General features: G+C 40.9%; 1 protein-coding gene across 1 annotated transcript in view; it reads left to right on the top strand.

Annotated features, from left to right (window-relative positions):
* IMPG2 (interphotoreceptor matrix proteoglycan 2) overlaps positions 1-19,760 on the top strand; it is a 76,942-nt gene that overhangs the window by 8,663 nt on the left and 48,519 nt on the right. Inside the window, exon 2 of the mRNA XM_067546428.1 lies at positions 5,717-5,883. Coding sequence (XP_067402529.1) covers positions 5,717-5,883 — 167 coding nt within the window. The remainder of the gene's footprint in view (positions 1-5,716; positions 5,884-19,760) is intronic.

The following is a 19,760-nucleotide window of genomic DNA, read 5'->3' as shown; positions in this document are numbered from 1 at the left end:
CTGTGTAAAATAACAAGGGCCTAGTTTACGCGTGACACGTATGCCTGTTGAGGAGGGATGGGTCTATATTTTTGCCACAATATTTGCCATTTTTCCCTGATCCCTCCAAAAAACAGTCTTTGCCGAATGCATTTTGGTAGAGTTAAAAGGCGTGTCCGTATTTTTCTCCCCGCAAAGATTTGCCAATGCTGGCATGGATGGTCTGAAGGCATGAAAAACCCCATGTTAAGACCTAAAGTCTGTCCTTAAACTGCCCTGTGATTCTTGCTTAAGTAGAAAACTGCCAAACCACATGGTGTATAAAATCACCTCCTGTTTCCAAGCTCTGAAACACTTCAGCACAATGTGGCAGACTAAGAATGGCGCTTCAGTCTCAATTCTGAGCTGCCTGGCTCTTGTCAATTCACTACAAGCCCTTATTGTTGGTCTTATCATTTTGTCCATTTCTCCATGTGGCTAGAAAAACACCAAGTCTTTTGCTTTAAAGGTGGATTATTAATTATGAAGACTGTTGTCCATATCTTTATCTTTTCCTAGACCCCTATTTTCTTTTTTTGGTCTCCTGCCTCATTTGCTTTTATCTCTTCTGAATTTTAAAAGGATAGTTTCTTAGGTATTATTATATTTTAATTTGTTTGTATTAAGTTGCGCAGCATACAGAACACCTAGGTGTGTATAGTGTGGATGGGGTGGGGAGTAGCAGAAGAGAGGGATATTTATACATAGAAATGATTTTGTACTTTTAAAAATGTTTGTTCAGTTTAATTTCGATTTGCAGCCTATCTTCAGACTTTTCCAGCTTCTGTGTTATAACTGCACAAACTAAGCATGTTTAAGATTTATTTGTGGAAAAAAAACATAGTTCTTATTACAGGGATTTTCATAATTTCATGGCTAAGGACATTTTGGAAAACCTGCCTGCCTTGCAAGATCCCCAAAGTAAAATCCCCCAAAACTTTGTTTCCCAGGTTTGTGAGGTGAAGAGTAGCTTAACTGATGTTATTACTGAAGACTGTGACATGAGTTAGGGTTCAGTTCAGTTCTTAGTGGGCAGGTATCCGCACCATAAACAACACCATCAGAACTGGTCCCTTATTGGCATCCTTGGTTGAGTGAGAGAGCATGGCGACTGTGTGTGTGTTTGTGTCCCCCACCAGAACAGGGTGTATTAGCATGACCCGAGTGTGGGAACCTGGCACTGCCTATGCTGTTCCTGCTCTGTGCATGAAGGGATGGCTTATGTGTCCAGGGCTGTCAATATCACACGTTTCACCAACTCTAAATTCATTTAAAATTATTCTTAAAAGGTGCGTTGGGTGGGGCCGGGGAGCCCACAGGGAATTTAAAACTAGAACAAAACCACTCATTTTCTTAGCAGCATTATGGATTTTCTTCTGAATTGCATGAGGGTGAGTGTGCCAAGGGATAGGCCTGAGGAGGAGAGCCACAGGCCAGAGTCTGCCACCCTTAGTCGCACTAAGTAGCCCCTTACTTTGCAAGTTGGCCTATTGAAATGAATAAAGGGCAATTTGCAGAATAAGGTACGGACGAAGATGGGCAGAATAACAAATCTGTTTAGGTTGGCACGCGGCAGTCAGCACAGGTGTCATGCAGTCCTTCAGGGTGCAGTCTGCTGGTGAATGCTGGTATGTCGGGGTGAACACCAATGGAAATCGCAGTACAAGTTTGTCCAACATTTTTATCCCTTCCCAAAGCCACAGAAATAGTTTCTTGTCTAAACAGTGTCAGGAAGTGAGGCTCTTCTCTGTTTTATTAGCTTGGTATTAGTCAATGCACAACAAATCGAGATACACAATTGCGTTTTTCAACAGGCTAACTTCCCCCTTCCCAGTTACCCCCTCTGTGTCGTTGATTTTGTTGGAGGTGACTAAATGTAAATGAGGGCAGAATTTGACTCTTCATCTGTTTCCCTTCTCCACCAAAAAATGTGACTACAGTTTTCCAGCGAAGGTTTGGTTAATGGCCTCAGAATCCACAGATGGCACCACACCTGTGAGATTGGGACTTGGAGGGGGGCTAATTCTAATGGAAAGGAACACAACAAATCCCTAATCTAACTGGAGCTGATTGGGAGCCGGTGTGCATGCAGCAGCAGCTGTACTCAGGGGAAATGCTGTCGATCAAATTAATTTTAAAAATGGGATTAAACATATTTAAGAGTGTTTAAGAAAAGTACCTGGGATTATTACTACTAGTCATTACTGGCACCTGGGCAGCCAGTCCTTGGTCTGCTGGTGTTTGAAAACTTTTGTGGGGTCAGACAGAGCTTCCTCAAGGATTTGCAAGAGATAAGTCATTGCATTGTAACTTGCAGCTGTTTCATGTCCTAATCACAGCCCGTTTGAAAACTCATCCCAGTCATTTGGAATTGGAGTAGGATAGATACTGCACTAGACTGGACACCCAGGATGGCCCTATACTCCCACCACAGGATAGGAATAACTCCCAGTGAAATCAATGAGTTACTTGTATCCTGTGGTATTAAAATAAGGTTCTGGATTTGAGGCTGAGCTCAAACCCTCGCGTGTGGGGGAGGGCAGGAGGAAACATTGCAGAGGTTAGTGGTGGTAGTTTGAACTGTGGTAGTGCCCAGTGGTCCCCGTCAGGATCCAGGCCCCATTGTGCTAGGCATGTACAAACACATGCAGAGATATGGTCCCTGCCCTCCAAAGAGTTTGCTATCTAACAAAGCAAGTGACACACACAATCAAATGTATACTTTTTTTCAGAATATATGCATACCTTTGCCATTTTTACTTATGAATAGATAAAAATTAAGTGCCACTTATCTCAATTTGCTCTTCTACCTAGCAAAAATGAATTGACTGATTTTTGCATGGGCATCCTATGAGGCAGTCCTCAGTAGTCATGACCCAATCTTTATAGTGCTCTATTGATTAAAGTAATCTACCTGGAAGCTGGTAAGATGTCAGTGCAAGTACCAGAAAACTGGTAAATTCTTCATTCAGCTAACACTGCAAAGTATATAGAACATTTGGTATCTTACACTAGCTGTAGCTTTTGAGTGATCTTCAAAGCTACCCCTCTGTAGAGTGTATTGCAATAATCCAGCCTGGAAGTCACAATGATCTGGATAACTGGAAGATCCACAACAGAGAGGAATACTTAAAATTGCCTTATCTGACAACAATAGAAAAAGGTGCTCTTGCCTGCCAGTGCTATCTGGGACTCCACGATCAGTCAGATGTCAAAGAGCACCACTAAATTGTGAAACAGTTTCATAGGCTTATAATTTATAAACCCTTTACATCCAGGAAATGCCCATTCCTTGTATGTATGCAGAGAGATAATGTGCATATACAAATTTCAGAACAAAATATCTGAAAGACGCCAGACCTTTTAAGTGCTTAGTTAAACCAGTGCAGTGTGTTTAACCTGGAGAGCGTCTGACACCCAGAGGTAATTGTAATCAAGTTTTGGATGTTGGCAGCATAGAATTTTTTAAGCTGCTTGAAGAAAATGACTTTCTTAAGAAAGAGTCAAGGTCAGTTCCCTATAAGGTTCGGCTGAGTATGTCAGACTTTTCCTGAAAGCAAAGCATTCCTCTGCCAGACTACAGTATATAGCTAGTGGAGGGAAATCCTATAAATCCCTCTCCTCCATTTATCCTGGGTCAAAGAGAGGTTCTTGCATGAGCATTATGTGACCAAGTGCTCTGACCGGCAAACAGAGAGGGATTAGAGCACATACAGTATAGGAAGAGAATTTAATCTTGTGGTCACAAACCTTCCCAGTTTACAGCTCAGAGTCAGCCTTTTGGAAATAGAAATATACAGCAATGTTACATTAGCTCTTTATATTTTTAAGCACATCACATTTTCATCTCATGATTCTAGCCCTGCTTTTCAGAAGCCATTAACACAATGATAGCTTCCAATATTTATTTTAAGTCAGTCACACAGTTCAAAGGAATTGTATTGAGAATTGAGCCTCTAGAAACCTGTTCAGTACAAACTAACTATAATACTGGAATAGTATTACACATTATATAGATATTATTATAGTAAATGCTCGCTGTACCTTTTCTTTGGTACCACAATACAGCAGTTAATGTATATGTCCTGTGTAGGTGCTCACTTTTAAAAACTGGGATAACTGTGTACAAGAGATCACTTTACTCACAGCTGAAATGCAGCTACTTCTGGGGGTGCAATACGTCAGCTGTTTGGCAAAACATTAGTTTATGGGATTGAAAATGAAGATTGATTACGTCAAATGACATTTCAAGGGAGGAAATACAAAGGTAGAATGTAATTATCCCAGTTGGAATTTGGGTAGGACATGGGGGTTAACATGTATTCTTGGAAAAAGAGACATGGAGTCTTTCACAACTTCAAACGACCTGAACCTCTGTTGTATTTGTACTTAAATGGCTTACACTACCAGAGTATCTGAGTGCCTCACAATCTCTAATGTATTGATTTTCACAACACCCCTGTGAAGTAGGGAAGTGCCATTATCCCCATTTCACAGATGGGGAACTGAGGCATAGAGACTAAATGAGTTGCCCAAGTCACACAGGAAGTCTGTGGAGATCAGGGCATTGAGTCTGGATCTCCTGAGTCCCAAATTAGCACTCAAACCACTGGATCATCCTTCCTTTCCTCTCTTGTCCAGTATGCACTGTCCCCAAGCAACAAAGTACCACCCCCAGCACCGTGCCTGCTCATTGTGCTTACAAATTGACTAAATTTTAATTTTTTGCAGAATTTTTTTTCTATTGAAAGTTTTTTCCATTTTGAAATTTCTTATTGTTTATTGAAATTTCAATTTTGGGAGGAAAAAATCCTGCCATGACACTAAACTATCAATCAAAATTTTGGCAATGCAAAAACTGAAAGGCAAAAAAAGCAAAATAATTAACCAAGCTAACTTTGTCACCCAAAATTTGGATTGAATTTATTTATTTATTTACAAAATGGAGAGGGGGGATTTTGCGAAAATATTTATTTTTGATAGGCTCGTTTTCAATGGGAAATGCCCAGCAGCTCTTCTGAAAATGTACTATACTTCCTGGAACTTTGGAGGGGAAAATACATCATGGGAGTGACTATGCGACTGTGCATGTTTTAGGAATATGACAATTTGCTTCACTTTTAACCTGTTTACTAAAGAGGCCCTGAAGCGTATGAGATGCAGTGCTGCCTATTCTTGCGATGCTTGATGTTTTTCTTAAAACCCTTGTTCCTGGCGTCATGTAAATACATGCAAATCTCAGCTTTAACTTAAGTTTCTATCGTTCTTGGTTGCAGTGAAAGCTTGCAAATGTGAACCTTAATGTCTCAAAAACCAGAAAGCAAATAAATGATTTTTAAGCCAATTTTATGATTTCTGGGGCCTGACTCTTGATTTTTGAATACTTGGAGTTGGCAGTACTGGAGATGTTATATTTTTCCAGGACACAGCATGCCAATGTGACTTTTATTTTAGATTAAGGAGAACAGCAAGCAAAGTAAGAACAAATATAAAATGTTGATGATGGGGCAACAATGTGTGTCTTTTAATACACAAAATCTTTCATCCTGAATCCCTCTTAAAACCTTGCCCACTCTCATACAGGCAGGCAGACTTCACACACATTGAAGTGTGCAGTTCTCATAAAATATAATGCTAGCTAGCCACGCCACAGAGACCCTCCACCTTGTACTCATACTGTGTATTTCTGCTTCTCTAGTGTGCCAGGAGGCAGTTTGGGAGGTCTTCAAGACGTTCTGGGATAGACTTCCAGGGCGTGAAGAATATCAGTACTGGATGAGTTTGTGTGAGGAAGGAACTATGAGCATATTTGAAATGGGCACAAACTTCAGTCAGTCCGAAGAGCACCAGAGCCTGATTATGAAAGTAAGTGCAGTAGGAGGGGGTATGATGACCAAATCTTTTTCAGGAAACCAGCAGGTATTGTTATGCTCCAATGTGCGACTTTAAATGACAATGAAAATGGTGGATTTTTTTCCTAAACGTACATGTCTGAGTTTTCTGGTGTCTGGATTATTGATTTAGAGATATGTTATAAAAAGAAGACACTGGGCTAACTTGAGGGAGAGCAAAACACCATGGTGCAGAGGATGCTGCTGTAATGAGTACATCAGTGCCATTAACTGCAATGAATTGGCTAGTGTGTATGTGCTTGGAATCAGAATTGTTCAGCTGTATATCATAGGCTCTGCAGCTAGAGACTTTCTTTCAGCTCAGATGGTAGGCACTTGGGACTTTGGAGCAGGAGACTCAAGTGAATTCTTGCTTTTACCGAGCTGAACAGCATAATGACAATCTCGAGCTCTGGGTTCATCTCTAGAAGGTCTGTGGCCTTGTCTACATGGAGGATTTACACAGGTTTAACTAAGGGTGTGAATATAAACAGTGTAGTTAAACTGGTGCAAACCCCTGTGTGAACACTCATTATTTTGGTTTAAGCCAGGTTTATTTTGTCTTAAATCAATTTGGCACAGCTTTAAACTAAATTGAAATAAGCCACTCTTAAACCAAATAGGCCTGTCATCCCAGGGGTTTGCACTGGTTTAGCTAAACCATTACAAGCTTCTATGTATGGAACATCTGTCTCTGTAGCAATATTTGTTTAAAATGGTTTTGCAGTTTACGCATATACTTTTTATTTGAAGGGAGTTTATAGTGGAGTGTAATGGACCACTTTTCTTTAATACAGAACAGTTTTTCATTAAGGATGAAGGCTGTTCTAAGAAGCCTGGTGGATTCCATGATCCTTTTAAAATCCAAAATCTCCTGTACTTTTGAAGATTGGATAGTTGCACTAATGAGTAAATTAATGGTTTGGGTGGACATTGAGGAATCTTAGAAACACAAGCCTGTTGGATGTGTAATATATTGGCTTGTGTGTGTGTGTGTGAGAGAGAGAGAGAGACACTGACCCATAGAGGATGTGTAAGTCTGAACAACACTGCAGCTGATGGTTTTTGTAGATGCATGCTGGCAAAGTCATGTTATATCTTTATGAAGATATGCAAGAAATTTGCTAGTGTCACAGTTACCCTTGGAAGCATTTGCAAATAGATAGAGATGAATGAAGTTCTAATGGAAATTTTTAAGGGAGTTAGTTTTTTATGTACATTATGAATGTATTGGTGAGCTACCTAATAGTGTTCCTTCACAACAGGCAGTCCTGACTAAGATTGCCTCTCCATATCCACTACAGTGTGGAGACATAAGATCCAATTTTCAGAAATGCAGAGCACTAGTAACTACCCTTAAAAAGTAGTGGATGCTGTTGATCCTCAGCATCTCTGAAAATCAGGTCTCTAATTCTCTGGGATTTGGTTTCAACAAACTACAGTTTAGCGAAATGACTGTTCCTGATGCAGTTTGCACCAAGTTTCCCTGGTGCTTAGTTACTATTTTGAGCAGCCTAGCTAAATGAATTGCTACTTTAATTTCTTTCCTTCCTGGTTTTATTTCTTATGCTTTCATCTAATCGCTGGTTGTCATTTCACATGTAGCCACTTCCACCTACAAATGTTGCAGTGCTATAGCACTGGTAGGTTTTTATAGGGAATTGTGCTGTTGCACAGACTTGACGCATTTTAATTAATTAGCCAGCTTGAGCTCGGATGCTCTTAGCAGCCTCTCAGATATTTTTTCCTTTCTTTTTGTTAATGTCAAGTTCAATTTGACTATTTTCATTTTACCAAAGAGACCAGGCTAATTCAGCTATGTGCAGGCAGTACAATTTGTGTAATGTGCGCACATGTACAGTGGATGAAAATGGTTAGCTTTCAAAAATTCTCCTACTTGTGAAATACGTTTCGAAGATCTTTGTATACTCTCATCCCCGGGGAAGGTTCCTGCACAGTGCAAGTGTGGAGTGTTGTGTGTATAAGCTCAAGGTATAACATTGCAAATGAGAGAGGGCAGCGGGGTACAATCCTACATTAAGGCCTCATGAACGTCTCCTGAGGGGTTTTGAAGATTTGCAGCTCCCACTGATTTCAGTACCTCACGTAACTGGGCCCTCAATGAGAGCATTGCTTTCTGGCCACCAAGTTACTTATTCCTATTATTAGGGGTGACCCTAAAAGTCAGTGCCTATCATCTTCATTTGCACTTGCATTGAAGCACAACAGCATTGATACCCTGCTATGATATATGCAAAGCCTGGCAAGAGCAAGGCCTTAGTATGCATGATCATATGTAGAGGCCCTCACTCAAAGCCCATTAAAGTCAATGAGAGTCTTTCCATTCATTTCAATGGGCTTTCGATCAGGCCTATATTGCTCCCCACATGTCAGATTCTCTGGTAGTGTAAATCTGCATAGTTGCATTGAAGTCAACAGAGCTATACAGACTTGCACCAGTTCTGGATCTGACCCTAATTTGTCAACTGATTTTTTTTTCCAAAATAGTTACTGTGTTGTTCATCGAGGGCTTGCTCATGTCAATTCCCAATTAGGTGTGCCGGAAATGTTTCCCCTAGTGGTATCTGTAGGGCCAGCTCTAGCGCCCTCTGCAGTGACGCCTGAATGTGCCAGCATGTAGGGCACTGCCAGCCCCCCTCTTTCTTAGTTCCTTCTTACCACCTGGGATGGTGCTGGAAAGCGCTCTTGCTACTGCAAGCTTTTCCATCTAGTGTTTTCTTCATTTGTCTTAGTGTACGTAGTTCAATTTGTTGTAGTTAAGTGTTAATTAGTAGAAAGTTTAGGTCTGATGTTGGCATGCCCTCATCTCTGGGTTTTAAACCTGTTCTTCTTGTAAGAAGCCTATGCCAATCAGCGACCCACTCCAGAGGTGTCTGAAGTGCTTTGGAGAGGCTCACGTGCAGGAAAAGTGAAAGATTTGTAAAAGTTTCAGGCCCTGCACCAAGAAACATGGAGATGTTAGGCTACGGGCACGTCTAATGGAATCGGCACAAGTCCAACAGATCCTACTGGGAAGCTGAAAGCCTTCCACCGGGGTGTCTTACCTGGCAGAGTGGAAACACTTCACCTGCTGGGCAGCCCTTCATAACATCTCACCTTCCAAATCATCCATCCAAGCTATTTTGGATTACCAGCTCCATTTGAAACAAGAAGGGTTGACCTTGTCATCAGTCAAGGTACATATGGCGGCCATATCAGCTTTTCATTCACCGTTACAAGGTAGGACAGTTTTCTTGTATGGGATGACACAAGATTCTTCAAGGGCCTAGAAAGGTTCTTTTCACAGGTGTGAGATTATTGTGTGGTGTCTCCAACATTTATTCCTCAGTTCCCTATAATTTGCTAATTACATGCAAAGGAACCTGGATGTTTGAATTAACATCAGGCCTCTCTCTCTATTCCTATACTAAGAAGATTAGAGGTGAGCTAATTGCCAGTAATTCCCTTGTTTCTCCTTTTAACAGTTGGAACATGCTTGCTTATATATGGGATGCAATTAAGGGGACAGGAGATATGCAGTCTGCTTCTGAACTAGCTTCTATTTTCTAGGTTAGAACTAGGTTGTAACAGTGCCCATTCAACACACATAATTCACAACATTACTTTATTTTATAGATCTAGATATAGGATTGAGTGAATCAGTTCAGAAAAAAATGACACACTTCCCTCTTCTTGCTTGTATTATAAAACATGTATAGAACCTAGAACCCATGTTTCAGGCCAGAAATCAATTACTGCTTAAAGTTAGGAAGGCAGTTTCTCTGTGAGCTGGTTGCCATAATTGTCCGTGGCGGAGATTCTTGCTGCTGCTTCTGCAGCAACTGGTGCTGGCCATTACCAGAGATTAGAAAATGGACTAGATGAACCAGTGGTCTGATTCCATGTGGCAATTCCTATGTTCTTCCTTACTTTTACTGTCTTTCCCTTCTCTCTTTTTCTCCTTTCTCCCCTTTTCCAAATGTCTCATCTCCCACCTCCTTCTCTCATTTTAAGAACAACTGCTTTGAAGGTTCTGAAATGTCCTGTTAACTGTTATCCTATTATTTTTCAGCTTTATGAACCTCTGTTTTTCCACGTTCCAGCTAGGACCAGAAATGCTGCAACAGTGGTCCAAAGTTTGCTCATTTAAGAGATGTGGGGAGCTCAGATAGGCAATATGGCTAGGCTTTTGAGTGCTTTTCTGAACTGAAATCCATACATCTTGAGACTCACTAGTAGATACATTATAACTAATTATAACTAATACAGTATAAATTTGTAATGGGGTCTTTCATATAAATTGTATCCTAAGATGCTTTGCAGAAGTGTTAAGTATGTAGTTAGAGAGTTAAAAGAAGAGGGAGGAGAGAAATTTAGTAGTACAGGCAAAGGAAAAAAGATGTAACAAGACAAGATCGTGTAAAGACTATAGAATAAACACTAGAAATCTTGCCTCATGACTACTGTATAGTATCAGTTTTTCAAACTATCACCCAAATCTAATATTTGGTGGAACTTTAGGGGATTGTACATTCCAGTCTCAGACACAGAATGGGTAATTGTTGTATTACATCCGTGATCATAGCATAAATAACATGATTGACTCTGGTCACAAGAATACAGCACATCAATATATATGGTGGTTAGATTTAAAAAAATTGGCCTTCCAGGAGAAGTAGTAATTTGTTTTAAATAGTGCTTATAAAATATTTTGTGACCTTCAGTTCCTCCAGTGTTCTCTGCATATTCCCACTCATGGGATGAACCCAACCGGTGCAGCTTGGACAGTGGAACCTTCAGGTAGTAGTGCCTGTTAAAGCATTCATGCATCCCTTCTCCCCCTCCCTTCATTGTTCGAGCATGTTCTGAGGGTGTGTCTATAAAAGGAACCACAGTGCTGGTTGCCGCCTCAGGTCCTTCCACCGCTATTGCAGGTCTAGTGTATTTCTCGGTTATGATTCTGCAAAATTGGATTGGGAGTGTGACTGTGCAGAGTGCAGCTCAAAGAACTCCAGTGACAAGTAGCCAACCTTCATTTTTTTCCTTGGTCCAACATTGTGTCATGGCAAGTGTGGAAATGGGGTGGATGTGTGACTGCTGTGGAGAAATGCAGAAGTAATAAACGGGGCAGCAAACTTTTTGCTGTTATGCTGTTACATTGCTGTAACATACAGATGATGATCACTTATCTGAAATTGGAAATGGCATTTGGATAGTGAGGTGTGGATTTTGTTGTGTGTACACTTTTTGGTCAGTTAACCGATCTGTCTCTCTTAGACTCATAAGATATAAGGTCAGAAGGGATCATTGTGATCATCTAGTCTGACCTCCTGCACAATGCAGGCCACAGAACTTCACCCACCCAACTCCTGTAATAGACCCCCAACCTAAGACTGAGTTACTGAAGTCCTCAAATAATGATTTAAAGACTTTAAAGCCCATCAGCAAGTGACCCATCCCAATACTACAGAGGAAGGTGAAAAAACCCCAGGGCCTGTTCCAATCTGCATGGGGGAAAATTCCTTCCCGACCCCAAATATGACGATCAGCAAAACCTGAGCATGTGGGCAAGACTCACCAGACAGGCAGAGAGAATTCTCTGTAGTAACTCAGAACCCACCCCATCAAACATCCCATCATGGGCCATTGGCATATTTACTGCTAGTAGTCAAAGATCAGTCAATAGCCAAATTAGGCTGTCCCATCATACCATCCCCTCCATAAACTTATCAAGCTCATTCTTGAAGCCAGCTAGGTTTCTTGCCCCGACTGCTCCCCTTGGAAGGCTGTTCCAAATCTCCACTCCCCTGCCCCTGTCATCTGTAATTCACTTAGTGTCCCACTCTCAGCCAAACCTGTGGTTACACACAGGAGGCTTGATCCAGGAAAGCACAGATGTGGGGCGTTACATGTATAAACCTAGGATAAAGCACATGGATGAGCAGGACACAGAGCACAGGGGAGACTGATTAATGAGAGCACTTCTGTGCAGCTGTCAAGTTATTGCTGCCCAGTGGCAGGAAGGAAGCCAAAGAGGATATGCATAACTTAGTGTCTCATTTGCATGCTGAGGATCTCTTAAGCCCTTCACTTCTCAGACAGGATCATTAGCTGTCTATGCCCAGCCCTGATCTTTTCAGAATAAAAAACTTGGAGGGACAGGATATGAGAGTGTTATTTCCATGAAGTGCAGAGCTTGGCACTTAACTGTGCTTGTGTCTGTCTGGAGCCTCTGCTCACGCTCATGATGAAGCACAACGATCTTGCCCTCCCCCACTTACAGCCCAAGAACCTCCAGGATCTAGGCCTTTATGGCCTGTTAACACAGCGGACGGCGTTAGATCTCAGAATAGGTTAGTGTCCAATTCAAAATAAACAAACAGCACGCTCTGTTAGTTGCCACAATATAGGTCGCTGGCAGGAATTTTAAAATAACATGGCACAGGTTGTCATGGCGTGTGTGGTGGTCCCACAGACTTGCAGGAGACAGGAAGATTGCACTGTGTACATTTCAGAGCATTTGATACTAATCAGCAGCTATAGAATCCTAGAAATGTAGGACTGGAAGGGACCTCAATAGATCATCTAGTCCAGTCCTCTGCACTGAGGCAGGACTAAGTGTTAAGTTCTGTTATTACTCAAGACTCGTTCATGTTAAGTCTTGGCTGAGAAAGTCCTAATTTTTGGGACTGTCGTCTTGACTGTCAGCATCTCTATAGTGAGAGTCTGTTTTGGGTATCACTACTTAGAACTCTTCAATGGGATTTTGATCAGGCCCACTGAAAGTATATATAGTATCAGTACACAAAAACACTATGCTGTATGTTCAGCTTGTTGATTGCAGACCAATTTTCCAATTTATCAAAGTCATTTTAAATTCCAATCCTGCCCTCCAAAGTGCTTGCAACCTCTTTCAGGTTGGTGTCACCTGGTTGGTGTCAAATTCAAGCTTTACTCAGAGATTGTGATACAAATTTGGGATAGATAAACTGTTTTTCATATAAAAAGAAGTTGAAGTCCCTTTCAGTTCGGAATATAATGTAAATGTAAATATGGCATCGCAGCAGCTCCATCTTAATGTTTTTTGTGGGGCACAGTTTTCAAATGTAGCTGTGTGTAACAGGGTGTGCTAGCCCTGTAAAACAGGCCTGGCGCAATCCTCCTACAGATTGGATGCAAGAGGCAGGCAGGAAAACCAGGAATCCCAGAATGGGGAGATGCAGGGGGGCAGCCGTGTTAGTCTGTTTTTAGCAAAATGGGGAGAGTTATTTATCTGGCAACGGACTGCTTGTGTGAGTCCCTGGACCAAGGGGTGAAGGTTTAAACTTGTTGAAAGGGCTGTTCATTTAGTTGGTTTTTGGCTTCCATTACCTCAGAAGTGGCATTTTTTTTGGTTTGCTCAGAGGGATGAACTATCCCAACAATGAGGGAAACTAAAGAGGCAATCGGTGAAGTAAGCAACATGCCCTGGGTGCTTTAATAGGGTGTCCAAGTCCCCATTAGCATGCTAAAATAGACACTTAAGCATGTTAAATGTACATTTATTTTGCCTAAATTTCACATTGTGTTAAAATGTAGACTTTAGTATCCCATGAAGGTGATCTCCAACAGCTTACCCCAGTATTGTCGTTTCTGACCATCTCACAAACATGAATGAATTCTCAACACGGGTGAGTCAGGGAAGTACTATTCTCTCTCCTTCAGTGCTGCCATCTTCCTAGCTAAACAACTCTACTCATCCAACTACTTAATTGAATCCTTGTCTGCAATCTCAGCCACCTTTTTGCCACCTTTGACTCACTCCTCAAACCCTCCTCTTCTCCTGCCTCCATTTCTCTCTCTGCACAGGATCTTTGTGATTTCTTTCAAGAAAAAAATACATGATCTTCCCCTCCTACAACTCTCTCCTTGTCCCCGCTCACAGATTCAGAAGTTATTTGTCTTCCCTCCTTCTCTAATTCCTCTGCTTGCTCCAGCTACCCTATCCCATTTTATCTCCTGATCTCTCCCATCTCTCTTATCCCCTCCCTGATTATTTTCTTTAACTTCTCTCCTCTGGCTTTTTCCCATCATAATATAAGCATGCTTTAATCTCTCCCATCTTTAAAAAGCCCAGCCTTAACCCCACTTGACTTTCCAACTACCACCCCGTCCCTCCTCCCTTTCAGCTCTAAGCTCATTGAATGTGCAGTCAGAAATCGCTGTCTGGAGTTCCTCTTCTCCAGTTCCATCCTTAGACCCTCTCCAATTTGGCTTCCATCCCTGGCACTCCACTGAAACTGCTCTTGCCAAAGTCTTTAATGACCTCTTCCTAGCCAAAACTCAGACTCGTACTCCATCCTCATCCTCCTTGTCCTGACAGCTGCCCCTGGCACAGCTGACCATACTCTTTTTCTTGAAATCTTGTCCTGTGTTGGCTTCCATGACTCTGTCCTCTCCAGATTTTCCTCCCACCTCTCTAGTCGCTCCTTCAGCATGTCCTTTGGAGTATCCTACTCATCTGCCCTCCAACTTTCTGTGGGGTTCCACAGGGCTCTGTCCTTGGTCCCCTTCTCTTCTTCCTCTACCCCTTATCTCTGGGTAATCTCATCTGCAAACACAAATTCAGTTGCCCTCTCTATGCTGACGGCTCACAGTTCTACCTCTGTACTCCAGACCACTCCCCTTCTGTCCCAACTAAAATCTCAGCCTCTCTCTCTCACATCTCCGTGTGGCTGTAGAGCCATTAGCTCAAGCTCAGCATGGCTACAAGTCTTCCTAATAGTCCCTCAAGGCCTGCCCCCACCCACCTTTTCTCAATCACTGTGGACACCACCACCATCCTACCTGTCACTCAGGTCCTGGGCATCATCTTTGACTTGGACCTGTTTCTAGTTCCCAACATCCAGACTATGCCACTTCTTTCTGCATAACATCTCTAAGATGAGCCTTTTCTATCCATCCACACAGCCCAAACACTCATACTGACTGTCATCTCACGTCTTGATTACTGCAACATCCTTCTTTCTAGTCTTGACAAATATAATTTTGCCCTCATCATATCCATTCAGAATGCTGCTGCAAAGATCATTTTCCCAGCCTGTCACTTGGACCATGTCACCCCTCTTGCTGCATCCCTTCACTGGCTCCCTCGTCTGCATGAAATATAGGTTAATTGTCTTCATTTTCAAGGCCCTCACGGCCCATCTCCATCCTAGCTATCATTTCTCATTGACTAAATGTCAACTCATGTCTCCAATTGGCCAATGATGTCAGCCTCCACTTCCCACTTGTTAAAATTTTAAAATAAGCACCTTTGTGCTTTCTCCCATCCTGCCCTTCCTGGTTAGAAGGAGCTCTCCATAAATATCTGCAAAGCTACCTTATTATCTTCCTTCAGATCTCTGTTTAACACTTTCGCCATGTTGCTTACGACGTTGACAATGGTGAGGCTGATGGTGTCCCAATACCACTACCTATGATGCTGAACAATATTGTCTCGTTTCCTAGTTCTGCCTGGTCCAACTCTCTACATCTGTCTCTTGTCTTATTCTTAGATTGTAAGCTCCATGGGGCAGGGACTGTGGTTTTTATTCTGTGCTTCTACAGCATGAAGCACAATGGGTTCCTTGTCCATGATTAGGGCTCCTAGACACTGTGGTAATAATAATAATAATTAATAAATAATATGGTCCTCATTTTACAGATTGGTAATTCAGGCAAAGAAAAGATTGTGACTTGACCAAAGTTGCGCAACAAGTTTGTAGCAGAGCAGGGAACTGAATCCCTGTTCAGTGCTTCAAACACAAGATGCCCCTTCCTCTCTATATTTATTTATTTAAATGATTTTCATGAATGGTGTTTGACTAAACTGAGGAGTCATTTTTTAATGAAAACCAAAAACCCAAACAAATTTAATTCGTAAAGCATGCCTTACAAAACAAACGTATATTCAGAATTAGGCAAGTCAAACATCTGACAGACACACTATAATTAACTAAATATACAAATTAAATTATATCTGATTTCAGATCAAATATAGCTTCTATGCCATCTGTATCTTTGGTTATCTTCTGAGTGGATAAGAAACATGTCCTAGTGGGATATGTGCATTTGAACCTTTTGAAATTAGAGGTATAGATTCTCCAGTGTCCTCGCTACAGATAAATACACATTAAAACAAATATAGAGGTGTTGCATTAACTATAGCATCTAAATTATTTAAAATGTTCAGTCATAGAGTTTAAGGCCGGAAAGGACAACCCGATTATCTAGTCTGACCTCTTGTATATTACAGACCACCAACACCACCCAGCACCCACACACTAAACTCAACATGGATATGTGGGTTGAATAAACCAAATACACCCAAACAGTGTTATATGGACAGGGTAAAATTAATGTGGGACCAGGAACGAATTCTTCAACTCCCTCAGGGTTTATTGGCAGGGAACATGTTTTTTTCTGCTTCTCTTCTCTGTACCATTGATTAGGGATCATCTGTTAGGATCAGGCAGATCTTTCACACATAACTGCTTTGCTGTAGAGATTGGTGTATCTTGGTCCATCTGGTTGTTGTCTTTTGTGTTTCTGTGTGTGTGATTAATACTTGATTATTGCTGTAATCTTTGTGTTTATCTTAAACTATGGGTTTGTTTTTCTAACTTGCAATATATTACACTGTATAAGATTAATTGCAGTTGGTAAGAGAAGGTGGTGGAGCAAAACAGCCAAAATCAAGTCCACATTTCAAAAGGGATGGTGTAATAACATTATGTAATCATCTTTTCATCCGGTTAACCTAGAAATACTCACTTGTTGAAAGTCATACTCTGTTACTCCTATATTACTAATACTACTTGAGTAATACTGCATTACTTGGGTAACACTTGAGGTATTCAAAGGGCTGTATGGACATTAACTACTTAATCCTCCAACATCCCAGTGAGTTAGGTAGATATGTGGTGTTACCTCCATTTTGCAAATGGAAAAATCTGGGCAGAGAGGTGAAGTGACTTGCCAAAGGCTACACAGCAAGTCAGTAGTAGAGTCAAAATTAGACTTCTGGAACTCCTGGCTCCCAACTAGAGCTGAGTGAAATTTCAAGTTTCTGTCCTGCAGGAAATTCTGATATTTTAACATCTGTTTTCATCCCAAATAGAGCTGAAAAGATGAGGGTTTTTTTTTTTGTTTGTTTGTTTGTTTTTTTGCAGAACTAGTCGTCCAAAAAAATTTGATTCAGAAATGTTGAAATGTTTTGTTTCAATGTATTCAACTGAAAGAAAATATTTTGACATTGTGAAATAGAAATGTTTTTTGTTTAGGTTTGTTGAACTAAACAAAATGCTTCTTTTTGAGCCAGTTCATATTCAGAACTTCATATTCTGTTGTGGTGCATTACCTTATGGGAGTTGTAGTCCAGGCCTCATTCGCTCCTATAGGCCGGCTCCTTGGCTGGACTACATCTTCTCTGATATGCCTTTTGGAGGTAAAAATTGAAATTTCCCCCTGGGGAGGGTGGATTTCAATTTTGAGGAAACTGCATTTTTAACAAACAAATTATTCTGACAGAAAATTCCCGACTAGCTCTATTCCCAACCCTATACCTGCTCCTTGTTTAAAATTAGGGTTTATTAAGTTTTGTTCTAATAATAGCCCAGCACTGCAGTCCTCATTAAGGCAAAACTTTTGAAGTCAAATTGAATAAATGCTGTAGAACTGGCTCTAGAATTATAAGATGCTCATTCTCTTATACACTGTAAAACCTATATTAAGAGACCACACTTCATAGTCAACCTCTGTTTTAAAAGATTATCCCAAGGTATTTCAAACATCATGAGTGTTCTGCTTGCCCTTACGTAGATGACAATTTCTGTTAACCAACCAACTTTTCTTGGCCCTTTGAGACACACTTCACTTTCTGTACATAATGTGTGGACCTTCAAAATGACTCTGAAGTGACGCACTTGAACTCTTCATGGACCGTGAAGTTTGGGCCATACATCACTTAGAAGGTCATTTTTAGGATTTACCATAAAACCTCAGGTTTTATCTATGACCTTAACGTTGCAAGGTATCAATGATCTCCACACAGGCAATATATAGGCTTTTTTTTTGTATATATGCTAGAATTGTATTAATAAACTCTGTGAGTGGATATCATTAATTTTAAAATGTTTGTATAGTGAATATACTCATTCCTTGACTAGGTCAATCTATCATTTTTACCATAAGAATCCAGAGCATGTTGTAGTCTAATTTAAGAGCATCAATCTACAAGCCTTATTCAGGCACACCTTTCAGTCAAACTAATGGGTGGGTTGCCCAAATAAGGACTGCAGGATCAGATCCTTAATAATCACTTAATGTATGTATTCCATGATAAAAATGTGGATATGCAGATGTCTTTGTAATTACATGGTGATATTCCCATATGTATTACCTTGTGTCTTCTAACCAAGGCTGGATTAAGGGATAATCCAGATGCTCCATGCTGAGACTCCAGTTTAAAACCAATCATGCAGTATTAAGCTACACAAGTTTGCTACAAAATTGAATGAGAGGTTGATGGCTTTAAATTGCATTTTAAAATGTAAACATCAAGTTAGGGCCTGGTGTGCTTCTAATTTTAGGTTGTGACATTTACAAGCAGTGAATAGTGATTATATTTTGTAAGGAAGAAAAGATTTTGATTTGATTTGATTTGAAATGGCAAGTTCAGGAAAACTACTCAGAAGTTACTATTAAAAAGTCAGCATTTGTCAGTAGTAACTACACAGTGGTACATGACATGCTGCAGTTATTTACTGTTCTAAACTGAGGAAACATATGTAGTGTCTTAGACAACCGCCTGTTAGCTGCACAACTGGGTTGGATGTTGACCCTGCTGGCAGTGGTTTCCTGAAACACTTCGTCATGTTACTGGTTTTGATCCTGCTGGGAAAGAGTTAAGTGGGTTCTGCTGACTCACTGAGACAGGTGTTTCCCCTCTAGGATATAAGGGGAGTGTGAGTGGCTTTCTAGGGAAATTGAGAGAGCAAAGATATAAGATCTGGGTTGGGCAGTCTTATATTAGTAACTCTCTAAGCCAGAGGTTTTCAACTTTTTTTCATTTGCAGAACCCTAAAAAATTTCAAATGGAGGTACTTTGGAAATCTTAGACGTAGTCTGCGGACCCCCAGGGGTCTGCGGATCACAGGTTGAAATCCACTGTTCTACAGTAACGACAACCTTTCCTGGACCCCTTAGACATAGTCTTGTGGACCCCTGGTTGTAAACCACTGCTCTAAGCCAGTGGCTCTCAACCCTTCCAGACTACTGTACCCCTTTCTGGAGTCTGATTTCTCGTGTACCCCAAGTTTCACCTCATTTAAAATCTACTTGCTTACAAAATCAGACATAAAAATACAAAAAAGTGTCAGCACACAATTACTGAAAAATGGCTTAATTTCTCATTTTTACCATATAATTATAAAATAAACCAATTGAAATATAAACATTGTACTTACATTTCAGTGTATAGCATATAGAGCAGTATAAACAAGTCAGTGTCTATGAAATTTTAGTTTGTACTGACTTTGCAAGTGCTCTTTACATAGCCTGTTGTAAAACTAGGCAAATATCTAGATGAGTTGATGTACCCCCCAGAAGACCTTTGTGTACCCCCAGGGGTACGCATACTCCTGGTTGAGAACCACTGCTCTTAGCAGCTAAACTCTGAGGAGAGGGCTTGCACTAAACTCCAACATTGTCTTATTCTTTATTTCTTTGTTCATAAATCCATACCCCAGGAAAGGGGTGAGGTTTTGACTGTACACTGTGTTTTAGAGCAGGTTGGGAAAGCCACCTGCTCGCAGTCCTGTGTCCCAAAGA

The sequence above is a fragment of the Emydura macquarii genome, unplaced genomic scaffold, assembly GCF_026122565.2.
Source record: "Emydura macquarii macquarii isolate MOO-44397 ecotype Brisbane River unplaced genomic scaffold, CSIRO-AGI_Emac_v2 contig_1119, whole genome shotgun sequence".
NCBI classification, from domain to species: Eukaryota; Metazoa; Chordata; order Testudines; family Chelidae; genus Emydura; species Emydura macquarii.
Note: the sequence above shows the minus strand (reverse complement) of the source record. Positions and strands in the feature narration are given on the sequence as shown.